This window comes from Neophocaena asiaeorientalis, unplaced genomic scaffold, assembly GCF_003031525.2.
Source record: "Neophocaena asiaeorientalis asiaeorientalis breed wild unplaced genomic scaffold, Neophocaena_asiaeorientalis_V1.1 scaffold167, whole genome shotgun sequence".
Classification (NCBI taxonomy): domain Eukaryota; kingdom Metazoa; phylum Chordata; class Mammalia; order Artiodactyla; family Phocoenidae; genus Neophocaena; species Neophocaena asiaeorientalis.
The window spans coordinates 1,234,639-1,246,910 of NW_020175022.1; the positions used below are offsets into that span (position 1 = coordinate 1,234,639).

The 12,272-nt window shown below is 48.9% G+C and overlaps 1 protein-coding gene and 1 long non-coding RNA gene across 9 annotated transcripts in view; one reads left to right on the top strand and one right to left on the bottom strand.

The window, feature by feature from the left end:
• MINDY1 (MINDY lysine 48 deubiquitinase 1) overlaps nt 1-5,283 on the top strand; it is a 9,172-nt gene extending 3,889 nt beyond the window's left edge. For 4 of the 7 annotated variants that reach the window (XM_024762812.1, XM_024762811.1, XM_024762813.1 and 1 more), the window contains 7 exons: nt 185-242; nt 638-702; nt 1,312-1,470; nt 1,806-1,908; nt 2,271-2,413; nt 3,470-3,661; nt 4,364-4,772. In XM_024762812.1, coding sequence (XP_024618580.1) covers nt 185-242; nt 638-702; nt 1,312-1,470; nt 1,806-1,908; nt 2,271-2,413; nt 3,470-3,661; nt 4,364-4,714 — 1,071 coding nt within the window. In that variant the 3' untranslated portion in view covers nt 4,715-4,772. The other 3 variants (XM_024762816.1, XM_024762817.1, XR_003005672.1) reach the window with 2 other exon arrangements.
• On the bottom strand, nt 2,725-11,159 carry LOC112411611 (uncharacterized). 2 transcript variants are annotated; one of them, XR_003005674.1, is made up of 5 exons: nt 10,871-11,159; nt 10,351-10,748; nt 10,063-10,153; nt 6,156-6,266; nt 2,725-2,894 (listed from the first exon to the last, which is right to left on the bottom strand). It is a non-coding gene; the product is annotated as an uncharacterized LOC112411611 (long non-coding RNA). The 2 variants fall into 2 exon arrangements; XR_003005673.1 differs by lacking the exon at nt 2,725-2,894 and having other exon boundaries at nt 5,421-6,266.
• Between the last annotated feature and the right edge of the window lie 1,113 nt (nt 11,160-12,272).

A 12,272-nucleotide genomic window follows, 5' to 3' on the forward strand; every position in this document is an offset into this window, starting at 1 on the left:
AAATGGGAATGCCTTGCAGTTTTCCACATTCATTCCCTTGCTCCAGTTGCAAGCTTTTCTTTTCCACCACACCTGACTGCTGGACAACCCCTGCCCTCCCCCTGCCTTTCTATGGGTTCCTCCTTCAGTGCTCCATGAAGGAAAGCACACACCTGGCTAACACTTTGTCATTCCTTGCCTCCAGGTGAAGCTGCCACCTCAGAAGGAAGTGATCGCATCAGATGAGCTCATGGCCCATCTTGGTGAGTGACTGGGCCTTGAAGGGGAATTACCCAAACGCTTCCAGTGCTATCTAGTGAGCCAGAAATTCAGAGTGTTGAGGGACTCCCATGCGGGGATCTTATGTGGCAGGGAAGGTAAAAATCTGTGGGGTTTCTCTGCAAGGCTGGGGAATGAAAAGGAAAAGTGAAGGTGTCAGGAGTCCTGGGTCGTCACCCCAATTCTTCCCTTAGCTTTCACATGGAACCTTGCGTGTACCCTTCACCTTTGTGGGCCCATTTCTTCCTCTGAGAAACTAAGGCCCTTTGCAACTGTGAAAATCTGTGGTTCTGTGACATTACCTCCATTCTCCTGGAGAAGAGGAAGCAGCTTTTGGGACTGTTGGCGGGGTAAGCTGATAAGGAATCCTGTCTTGTAGGAGACTGCCTTCTATCCATCAAGCCCCAGGAGAAGTCAGAAGGACTTCAGCTTAATTTTCAGCAGGTGAGGCGAAAGGTCTGTGGACATGGGGGTTTGCAGGCTTATAAGGAGACACCCAGGCTATTAAGAGAGGCCTTTCTGATGCTTCTCAGGAGGGTTCCTTGAACCATAATTTCTTTCTGCAGGAGGGGGAGGGTGTATCTCTGTCCTAGAAAATATGTTCATTTACATAAGATAAAGAAGGGTTGAGACAAGGGAGGAATTTCCATTGTAAGAGAACACCAGGGAAGAAAAGCAACAAGATTAAATTTTTTTTTTTTCTGGAGGTGGGAGTAGAGGCAGGGGAGGGGAGGCTAGAATAGCCATCATTTTCTTTTTTTTCCCCAGTTTTATTGAGATTTAATTGACATATAACACTGTGTCAGGTTCTTTTTTTCCATTTTATTTTATTTTTTAAATTGAAGTATAGTTGATTTATAATATTGTGTTAGTTTCAGGTGTACAGAGTAGTGATTCAGTATTTTGCACATTATATTCCATAATAGGTTATTTTAAGATACTAGGTATAATTCCATGTGCTATACATATATCCTTGTTTACCTATAGCACTGTGTAAGTTTAAAATATACATGTGTTGATTTGATCTATCCATTATTTTCTTCTCTACCCCAGAATGTGGACGATGCAATGACAGTGCTGCCTAAACTGGCCACAGGTCTGGATGTCAATGTGCGATTCACAGGTGTCTCTGATTTTGAGTATACACCTGAGTGCAGCATCTTTGACCTACTAGGCATACCTCTGTACCATGGCTGGCTTGTTGATCCACAGGTGAGGGTCGGGGGCACAAGTGAGACTCAGTCAGCTCAAGCTGAGAGAGAAGCAAAATTTTGTGTGGAGGGGTTTAGGGAGGTAGGGAGTAGATTGGCTTGGGAGGGGATTAGGGTTTAGAGGCTGGATCCAGTGCAGAATTCCTTTAATTTTCACCTTTCTGGGGGGTAAATTCAAATACAAGCAAACAATATGGAAACAGGTAAATTCTTCAGACATCAAAAGTTTCAGGAAGCTTTGGTCGTAGGGTTTGCAGTCTTTGTGGGCTTGCTTCACTTCCTTCCTGTAAAAGATCTCCATTTTTTTGGTACCACCCCACCCCGCTGCTCATGCAGAGTCCTGAGGCTGTGAGTGCCGTTGGGAAACTGAGTTATAACCAACTGGTAGAGAAGATCATCACCTGCAAGCACTCCAGTGACACCAACCTCGTGACAGAAGGTGACCTCCCTCCCTTCTCTTCTGTGGATCTTATGTGGAGGGAATGATGGCTACTTAGGTTTAGTGTTTATTGTCTGTCTCCCCACCACCATGTCCCACTAGAATGTGAGCTCCATGAGAGGGAGTTTGGGGAACTGTCTATTTAGTTCACTGACGTATCCCCCGGTACCTAGTGCGACGCCTGGCAAAAAGTAGCTTCTCAGTTAGAATCTGTTGAATGAATGAATACAGCCAGGCTTCAAGGAAGCGATTTCACAAGGTGGGACTGACCCCTAGGGCTTTGACAGGGGCTTTCTGGATGATCCTACCGTGGACTTTGCATTTAAGCCACCCCCCCCCACTTTCTTGTGCCCTGCTGCCAGGCCTGATTGCAGAGCAGTTCCTGGAGACCACCGCGGCACAGCTGACCTACCATGGGCTGTGTGAGCTAACAACAGCTGCCAAGGAGGGCGAACTTAGCATCTTTTTCCGGAACAACCACTTTAGCACTATGACTAAGCACAAGGTGATGAGGGTTTAGGAGGTGGGGGTTTGGAGTGCTGTCATTCCCTCATGCCTTTTTCTTCTGGGTCAGTGTTTCAGTCAGGATAAGGTAGATTAAGCTGTGATAACAAATGACCCCTGAACCCCAGTGGTTTACCACAACAAAGGTTTATTTCTTTTGTCAAAAAAATATTTATCTATTTATTTATTTATTTTGGCTGTGCCGTCTTAGTTGCGGCACACGGGATCTTCGTTGTGGCATGCAGACTTCTTACTTGCGGTATGCGGACTCTTAGTTGAGGCATGCATTCGGGATCTAGTTCCCCGACCAGGGATCAAACCCGAGCTCCTGCATTGGGAGCACGGAGTCTTACCCACTGGACCACCAGGGAAGTCCCCAAAGGTTTATTTCTCACACATGTTGCACGTCCACTGCAGACTGGCTGCAGCTCTGTCCCACATCATCTTCACTTTGGGGCCCAGGCTGACAAAACAGCCTTTATCTGGAACATAGGAGGGGTGGGGAACACACCGCATGCGTGCTTTTAGTGCTTCTGCCTGGAAATGACAATGTCAGTTCTGCTAACATCTCACTGGCCAGAGCAAGCCATAAGGAGTAAGCCTGCTATCAGTGGGACAAGAAAGTGTAAATCCTCTCCCAGGAAGGGGCAGTGGAATTTTTGAACAATACTATAGTTTTCCAAAGCTAAAAATTGTCTGAGCTCTCTAGGAATTGAGTAGAAGAGGGAAAGGTCGTTGGTTCTCAAAGGATTTATCCTTATAACCATCAGGCGAGCCCAGAGAACCATGGGAAGTAGGGTAGGAAGCAGGGTTGTATGCGGGACTTTAGCCCGAGGACTCCATGTTTGACCACAGTGGCCACCATACTCACACCCAGCTGACCACGACTCAGACAGCCCTTCCTTCTCCCCACAGCCGCGCATATTTATAAAAGATCCACATGCTCACACTGACACGTTCCAGCTAGCACACCGATTGATTCCAATGGTCTCTGTACATCTCAGATAGGTGCCTCTGTCACCTGTCCCGCCAATGCACTTTGTCCTCCTCTTTGCAGGGTCACCTGTACCTACTGGTCACCGACCAGGGCTTTCTACAGGAGGAGCAAGTGGTGTGGGAGAGCCTGCACAACGTGGACGGAGACAGCTGTTTCTGTGACTCTGACTTTCACCTAAGTCACTCCCTAGGCAAGGGACCTGGAGCAGAAGGTGGGAGTGGCTCCCCAGAAAAGCAGCGGCAGGTGGACCAGGTGTGTGGGGTCTCTGGGGAGGGTTCAGAGAGCATGTCCGCCTCAGAGAGCTTCTTGCCATAGGTGCGAGCTGCCTGCATCTTATTATCTAGAGACTGTGACATATGACAGCCATGCCCTTCTCCTCTGTTACCTTTCGGACCATCTCAGCACTTGGTGTGTATTCTCTGGCACCAGAGGTAAAATACTTGGCTGGGGCTTCCCTGGTGGCGCAGTGGTTGAGAGTCCGCCTGCTGATGCAGGGGACACGGGTTCGTGCCCCGGTCCGGGAAGATCCCACATGCCGCGGAGTGGCTGGGCCCATAAGCCATGGCCACTGAGCCTGCATGTCCGGAGCCTGTGCTCCGCAACGGGAGAGGCCACAACAGTGAGAGGCCCATGTACCACAAAAGAACAAACAAACAAAAAACTTGGTTATATGTGTTGCTCTGGAGAAGGAGCTGGAGAATTGGAAGGATGAGGAAAGGCTGCTTTTTTTGTTGTCGTTATTTATTTATTTATTTTTTTGGCCACACAGCTTGTGGGATCTTAGTTCCCCGACCAGGGATTGAACCCGTGCCCCCTGCCAGTGGAAGCTCAGAGTCCTAACCACTGGACTGCCAGGGAACTCCCAGGAAAGGCTGGTTTGGAAACCTAAACACAGCCTGGACATCCCCCCTCCCCAGCCTCCCTCACCATCCCCGTTCTTTCCCCTCTCTCCAGGACTACCTGATCGCCTTGTCGCTGCAGCAGCAGCCGTCGCAAGGCACATTGGGTCTTAGCGACCTGGAGCTGGCCCAGCAACTTCAGCAAGAGGAGTACCAACAGCACCAAGCCGCCCAGCCCGTGGCAGCACGTGCCCTGTTACCACAGGTGGGTCTGCTCCCCCTGCCCTTAGCGCTGCCCCTCCAGCGTTCCCACATCCTCAGTGTGCCACTCCTGCTTCCCCTGGTCCAGACACTTGTTATTCCTGCCACGTCCCTTCAAGGTTTCCCTCGGGGCCTTTCTCCTGTCTGTCCCTCTCCCCTGGGTCCCTTCCTGTCTTTCTCTCCCCACTGCCTCTCCCAATCCTGACCCTGCTTCCATCTAGAGTCTCTGTCCTGGACTCTTCCACAGTTGATGGGTGACCGATTGTTAAATCTGATACAGGGGAGAGGAGCTGCATTTGGACGCCCAGCTGCCGAGCGTCGGCAGAGGCCGAAGCAAGAGTCCGACTGTGTCCTCCTGTAGCCCCGCTCAGTGAGGCTGGGGCTATTTTGCTTGCTCCCTGGCTCAACTTGAGATATGCAGGGTAACTTATTTATGGAATGTTGGGGATCAGAGCAGGCAGTAAATGCCAAGGTCAGAGTTGGTGACGTCTTTGCCCTCACGTGCTGCCTCCTCTTCCTCCCAGCCATCCTGGGCAACGTTGGGGTTGGTCGGGTGAGGATTTCTGATTCCCAACTCCCTTTCTCCAGAATAGTCACATTAATATACAGACTCAGGCTCCAGGGTGAGGTTCCTGTCTAGAACCCATCTCCCCTACTTTCTGCTCTTGCAGGCCCACCCGTATCCATCCGTTTGTTTCAGGGTTTAATTTGGGTTTCTATCTCCATTATTTGTAATGCCTTCCTAGGGGATTGGAAATAAAACTTCTTTCCTGAGGTCTGTTGTTTGCCTTACCCTGCAGCTATGGGGTTAAGTAGTTGCCTCAATTGAGGAATGCAAAAAGGGGGAGGGGGAGGTAAAAAGGTGTGAGGGGGTGGCCTGTCATTTCTAATACAAGCAGCAGGGGGAGCCAAAGCCTGCTTTTTCCTTTTTCGTTTTTTATCTGTTTTCGGTAGGTCTTCTTTTGGGAGTAGTACTGTAATTTGTGAGCGGGGTTTCCAAGTTCCTGCTTTGCACAGAGGAATTTGGGGAGTGTGCACCCTGATAACCCAATCTTCCCGTGCAGGGGAGGGGTAGCTTGATTCTCTGCTTGCTTCTCAGGTCATACAGATGGTCCCTTGCTACCTCTAACCATTCCTGACCTCATTGTTCCTGGTTCCTGGTTCTCCATTATTTTACCTGAAATGTCCTGGTGAAGAGAGATTAATGGGGGGGAGGGAAGACACCGAGGGGAGGGGGGTTGTTGACAACTGCTGTCTAGAGCCTCAAACAGGACTCCTGTTGAATATCCAACATGAAAGGCACCTCCAGCTTCAAGGCCTCCTCCCAGCCCATGTCCTGCTCCACCCAAACTTCAATCAGGGAACACAAATGACAGTGAAGTTTGCCAAAAGAATTCAAATATCAGTGAGATGTGCTGGCCAGAATACGGAAAGAATGAGTAGAGCAGAAACTATCAAAGAGATCCCATTATCGCATACCCAAGACAGAGCTAGGGGACCCAGGTGCACATATCACTTTGAAATGAGGGAAATTAAGGGATTTAAGAGGAACTTGGAGTTCCAGACTCCACAAGAAGCTGGAACATGTGGTGCTCAAGTGAGGGGTTATCTTATTTGGAGGCCCAGCTGGTCTCCTGCAGGCTCACCCATACATGGGAATCTCAGATTCTTGAAGGTCATATGGGGATGAGGTCTCAGAGGTCATCAGCCCTGCACAGGGCTAGTAGGGCTGACCGGCAGTTCCCTTTCACTGCGTTCTGCAGACAAGAAAGTCAAGTATTAGAAAGACCCACCACTACTATGGCTTAGGCACTCTGTCCTCTCCCTCGTGCTGGCCCAGAGATTGTGTGGTGCCTGGAGTCCTGCACTGAATTCACCAAAGACCCATGAGTTCTCCAGGACATGACTATGCTCCACTGTGTGCAGTGTGGAGGTTAGGGGTGAAGCTCCAGGGCTCCAGGTTAAGAACCAGCGAAGTCTCACCTGGAGGGAAGAGTACAGGGACTTCCCAAATTTCTTTTGAACTCAGCTCGGATACTTAGAAGATCAGTCTCACTTCAAGAAATAAGGATACGCATCAGAACTTGGTAATTGTCTCAGTTTGCTGGTAGAGGAAGAAACAGAATGTGGATGTGGTGGTAGTGACATTCTCACAGACTAGGGATTGGGCCGCATGGTGAATTATTCTAGGGAGTGTTGGTGAAGAGAGAGTCGAGGAAAAGAGAAATATGCATTATGTAAGGGTAATGAAGTGGCAGGAAAGATCGATTGCTGTGGGGAATATTACTGGACAATTACTTGTTCCATCCACGTCTTTCCTGGCCCTGCCACTAGCTTAGAGCCTCGCTCTTGAGTACCTCGCTTCAAGGGCAGGTACTCAAGAAAAGATAGAGGAGACTTGCCACCTATAAAGACTTACAGCATGAGGGACTTCCCTAGTGGCACAGTGGTTAAGAATCTGCCTGCCAGTGCAGGGGACACGGGTTCAAGCCCTGGTCCGGGAAGATCCCACGTGCTGCGGAGCAACTAAGCCCATGCGCCACAACTACTGAGCCCACATGTCACAACTACTGAAGCCCGCACACCTAGAGCCTGTGCTCTGCAACAAGAGAAGCCACCGCAATGAGAAGCCCGCGCTCCACAATGAAGAGTAGCCCCCGCTCTCCACAACCAGAGAAAGACTGCGTGCAGCAACACTCAATGCAGCCAAAAAAAAAAAAAAATCTTAAAAAAGAAATCTTAAAAAAAAAAAAAAAGATTTACAGCATGAAATCCAGAAAGACTGTTTTTAACTTACAAGTTCGAGAAAGTCCAAGGAGGATACACCCACCCTGTCCCTAAACTGAGTTGATGGGGCTCTGATAGGGAGCAGGGTCATGTGACTTCCCGTTCTGATCCCGACCTACCAGGGTCGTCTTGTTATCCTCATCTTTATACCTCAGTTTCTCCTGGTTGGACCCCTGGGGTTCAGCATCACTGTCCTTCTCTCATACCTGCACCAGGCCTCTTGCCTTTTGGTTAAAGATGGTAATGGAGGGTTCAGTTTAGAAATAATAGAGATATAGTACATATTCAAATCATGAGCTATAACTGATTATAATAAAATATTTGGGGGACTTCCCTGGTGGTCCAGTGGTTAAGACTCTACAATCCCAATGCAGGGGGCCCAGGTTCGATCCCTGGTCAGGGAACTATATCCTGCATGCTGCAGCTAAGACCCAGTGCAGCCAAATAAATAAATAAATATTTTTAAAAAAAAGGAAAGAAATGTTAAAAAAAAATTTTTTTTGGTTGCAAAAAACCTGTTTGTGTCATGAGCTGTGCACTGGTGCTGTCATCATTTCCTATTATCCTCTTTTTCAGAGTTACCTCAGTCACTTGACTCCTAAGACCCTTCCCAGAACTGCCTGAAACCTACACTTAGGGCAACCCCACAGATCATAAACTCCCACAAAGAAACAAACAAAAAAATGATGAAGTGAATATTTTATTTGGATTCATTCATTACCTAATTGTCAGTGGGCCTGATGGCTACTCTTTGTTTTGTTTTTTTTGCACTTTAAATTAAATTAAATTAATTTATTTAGTTTTTGGCTGTGGCTTGTGGGATTTTAGTTCCCTGACTAGGGATGGAACCCAGGCCCTCAGCAGTGAGAGCAAGGAGCCCTAACCACTGGACAGCCAGGGAATTCCCTGATGGCTACTCTTTTGAATTCCATGTATCATTGGTTTTATGTTGTGAGGAAGACTGCCAAATGCTTCCCAGTATCCATTCTTCCAACTCTTGTTACTCCGTAGTTATAGAATTGGGGTAGGAGTCACTCATTAACTGAATATTCCCAATGGTGTACAAGTACCCTCTATACCAAACCTATATCAAACATAATTCTTGTCTTGTTACTTGAGAATATATTTGGCATCTCATACTGCCCTAGGATCTTTATAATGAACCTTCATTTTATGGTTCAGATTGGTCTGAATTTGTCCTGAATTAGCTGTCATTTAAAGGTCATTTTTCTGAATAAATATTCATCACAATTATGTTTTCACATTTCTCTCATAAAAGAATAGTTTGGAAGTGTCTTGATTGAGTTTTTCCTTTTTTAAAATTTTTTTTCAGAAAAATAGGCCTGTATTATTTTTTGACTTGTACTTCTAAGATAAATCTGGCATTTACATCCAAAAGTCTACCAGCAATAAATGATTGTAAAGGATTTGGATTACAGGACTCTGTAATCCAAATCCTTTACAATCATTTATTGCTGTGGTATAAGTTTGTTTTTCTGACAGGAATCTAGATAACCACAACTCTTCAAATGAATCTTAGGGTTCACTCATTATAAAAGGACAGGCTTTATTGGATGAGTACAGTAATCTACTGTCAAAATGGAAATCTCTGGATGATAAAATAAATGCTTCTATGTACTGTCTTGAATAGCTGTTAATAGGCATGATGGTTTCTCGACCAGTATACAAAAAGCTATGCCATCTTCAAATTTTTGGTGAGCTTTTTTATTTATAAGTTTTGGGGGACAGTTGTACTAGGAGACCTAGCTCAACGAGCACAATGACCGGATTCTGTTTATGAAATTCCTCAAACCAAGATTGCCAATTTAAGTTCGGATAATACGGAACAAAGTCTGACCAGTGTGGAGAAAGGTGGTCTTGGGTGCCAAGAGTATGCTATAGCTTATAGGATAGACCAACACCTATGATATAGACCAGGAGTTGATACGTGGCAGTTATATGTCTTATAGGATCATTATGTGTATTGTAGGAGACTAGGTGACTTAATAGCTGTGTGACCTTGGGCAAGGTATTTAACCTCTCTGTACTTCAGTTTTTTCATCTATAAAACAAGGATGTGAGGATTCACTGAAATGTGTAATGTGCTTGGCATAGGCCCTGGCACACAAGGAGCCCCTAAGAAATGGTGGCTCTTTTGCTATTTTTTCTAGTGTTATCACCATCCTCATTCTGGCAACTGAATCCATATCTGTATTTGGCCACCTAGACATTCATTGGGCCAAAAATTTTAGCTTTGGTGCCCTGGTGGGTCAACTAACCTATCTCTAACCACAGCTCACTCCTCTACTCTTGACAAGACAGTTTGTAAACCTAGGAAAAGAGAGCTGCTCTATGTTTACAAAATAATATGAGATTGTTACATTAGCAGGAGCGTGAAACCTCCTCTCTCTTGCCCAGGAGATACTCTATGGAGTATCGTCAGTTCCTCCTTCCGGGCTCCTTCTTGGTCTACAGACTGGTTTCTAAAAGGTAATATGCCCAAGTGCAGAGGGAAGGGGCTCACCTTGGCCTGCAATGGCCCTTGGCAGCCTCTGCACATCCTTGTCTATACTGAAGCTCAAGAAGGTTCTGAGGATGCCCCAAGCTGCGGTCTGTAAGAGCACGGGGGTACCAGAGTCTGCCCGGCCAGGCCCTGGGCATGGCCTCAGGGCCAGCTCTCCCTTTCCTATTCCCCGTCCCACCCCCCAGCCCCTGTGTTGATGTAAAAAAAAAAAAAAAGATTCCTACAATCCCAGCAGCGCCTACCTTGTTGGCAAGGCCCAGGTGGCTGAGGATCTCCTGAGCCAGGGATAGTCCCATCTTCCCGCTGGTCACAGACATGGTGCGACTGGATGCCCTTGGGGGAGGGACACAGGAGCCAATTCAGGGGAACGTCCTAGCCTTTCTGGGTCGCTTTATGACCCCAGGTCTGGAGCCTGGATTCCCTTTACCCATTCCTCTCCTTTGTTGCAGAAAAAGAGAACAACCTGCTTGGCAGGTTTGGGAGCCCAAATGGAGGGTAAGAGGCGAGCCTCCACCTTCCCCACCACTCACCATCCTTCCGGAAGCAAGTTTGATCAGGGATGCTGCTAGAACTAGCACCAAACAAACCCTCCCAGACTCTAGGGTTGGTCCCAAGGCTCCCCAGCCCTTGGTCTGAGGTGGATGATCCCCTTCTGCGGTCACCTCCCTTCCTTCCATGGCCTGGCTGGGTGTTCCTGGGGCAGTGTAAGGGAGGCGAGGCGAGGCAGCAGGATTAAGTATGTGGGGCGGGAGATAACCGCATTTTCCCCCACCTTCAGCCCCAGCCTCCAAGTAAGCCCCACGCCCTGCCCACAGAGCTTCCACCACTGTGCGCCTTTCACCCTCGGAGTCTCCAGCTGGGATCTTTAGGTCAGCAGGTGCAATCTCTGAGCTGACATGAGTATGTGTTCTTGTGGGTACATGGGTGCCTGGAGAAGGAAGCAGGCACTCATGTTAGAAAAGGAAAACTCCTTTCTCCCTCCCCCAAGTGATCAACAAGTTCCTCCATCCACCCCCAGCCTCAGCATGAGAGCCCAGGTCCAGTGCTCACCCGGAGGCGCTGGGGGCGAAGTGGGTGTCCTCAGAGCCTGGTGGCGTACCGTGTATGGGCACCAGCTCCTGTGTGGCCTGGTACAGGAGAGGGTGCGTGTGCAGCCCAAGCTGAACAGCCAGTCAGATGACCTCTCCAGCAGACCAGCCCAGCTATCCTCTCAGGCTCTGGCCCCTCCCAAATGTGGGAGAGGACCAGGCTGTACCGGGTCCCACATGCCAACACCTCCCTACCCAGCATCTCTCCTCCCAGAAACTGGCCTTAACCCATGCGGAGAACTCCGCTGGCCTCTCAGCAGCTCAGCCCCGACACAGGAGGCTTTGTGCACTGCCGTCCCGGCAGGGCCAGGTGGGACCACAGAAGCCCAGTCTCTAAGTCCAGCTTCTGACCTGGCTCTGCCTCTGACTCCAGCTCCCTGGGGGGGTGGGGGTGGGGGCAGGTCAGACAAGGCTCCAGGCTTATTTGGAGGCTGGTACGGAAAAACCTGTTGGGGCACATACCAGCAGGGCACCCCAGCCTGCATCCCAGAGGGGTATTAGAGCAGTAGCGAGTGGGAGTGATTGGAAGAGAGTAGTAGAGTGAGTGGGGGGCGGGGGGAACGGGACTGTGTAAATCTTTAGGGAAGGAAGGGCACAGGTATTCCGGGGATAGGAGCAGATCAGAGTCAAGAGAGAAAAACGCACAGGGTGTTCCCTGTGGGCAGAAGCACCGTGCTTCCAAAAGGCAACAGGGAGATGAAAGAGGCTCCCAGGGTCCCTGTGTCTTAGATTCCTTGTGTTGCCTTTTGGCCGCCAGGGCTGTTTTAGCTGCAGGTGATACAACCCCAGCAGCTGGGCTGGAGGCTGTCTGTGCACAGAGCAGCAGGTAATCAGTCTTGGGGAGCCTCAGGGGCCCCTGAGCAGACAATTACTCGAATCTTACAGCCAACTCCCTAGGGTCTGAGAGCAGTCTCCTTCCTGCTGCCCTAGACAGGTCTGCTGGGGGCTGGGCACAGAAGCCAGAGATCCTCTGCCACTCTCCCACCCTGGGAAGGTCCTCACTGGCTTTCTGAGGAGGGACCAGCAGCTCTTCCTCAGAGCAGACCAGGCCTAAGGAGATGCTATAAAGGGAGACTTCCATGGTGGCAATCACTGCTTCTCACTTTTCTCTCCTGTTAAAGTGGAAAACACGCACCAATTTTTGCTGGAGAATGTGGGTTCAGTCCCAGCTCTGCCACTTGTTATGTTCTGCAACCTCAGCTAGTCACTCCAGGTCTCCATCATGTCTCTGTTTCTTTTTCTCTTTTTTGGCCATGCCATGCGGCATGCGGGATCTTCCCTGACCAGGGATCGAATCTGTGCCCCCTGCGTTGGGTTTGCAGAGTCTTAACCATTGGATCGCCAGTAAAGTCCCTCTGTTTTCT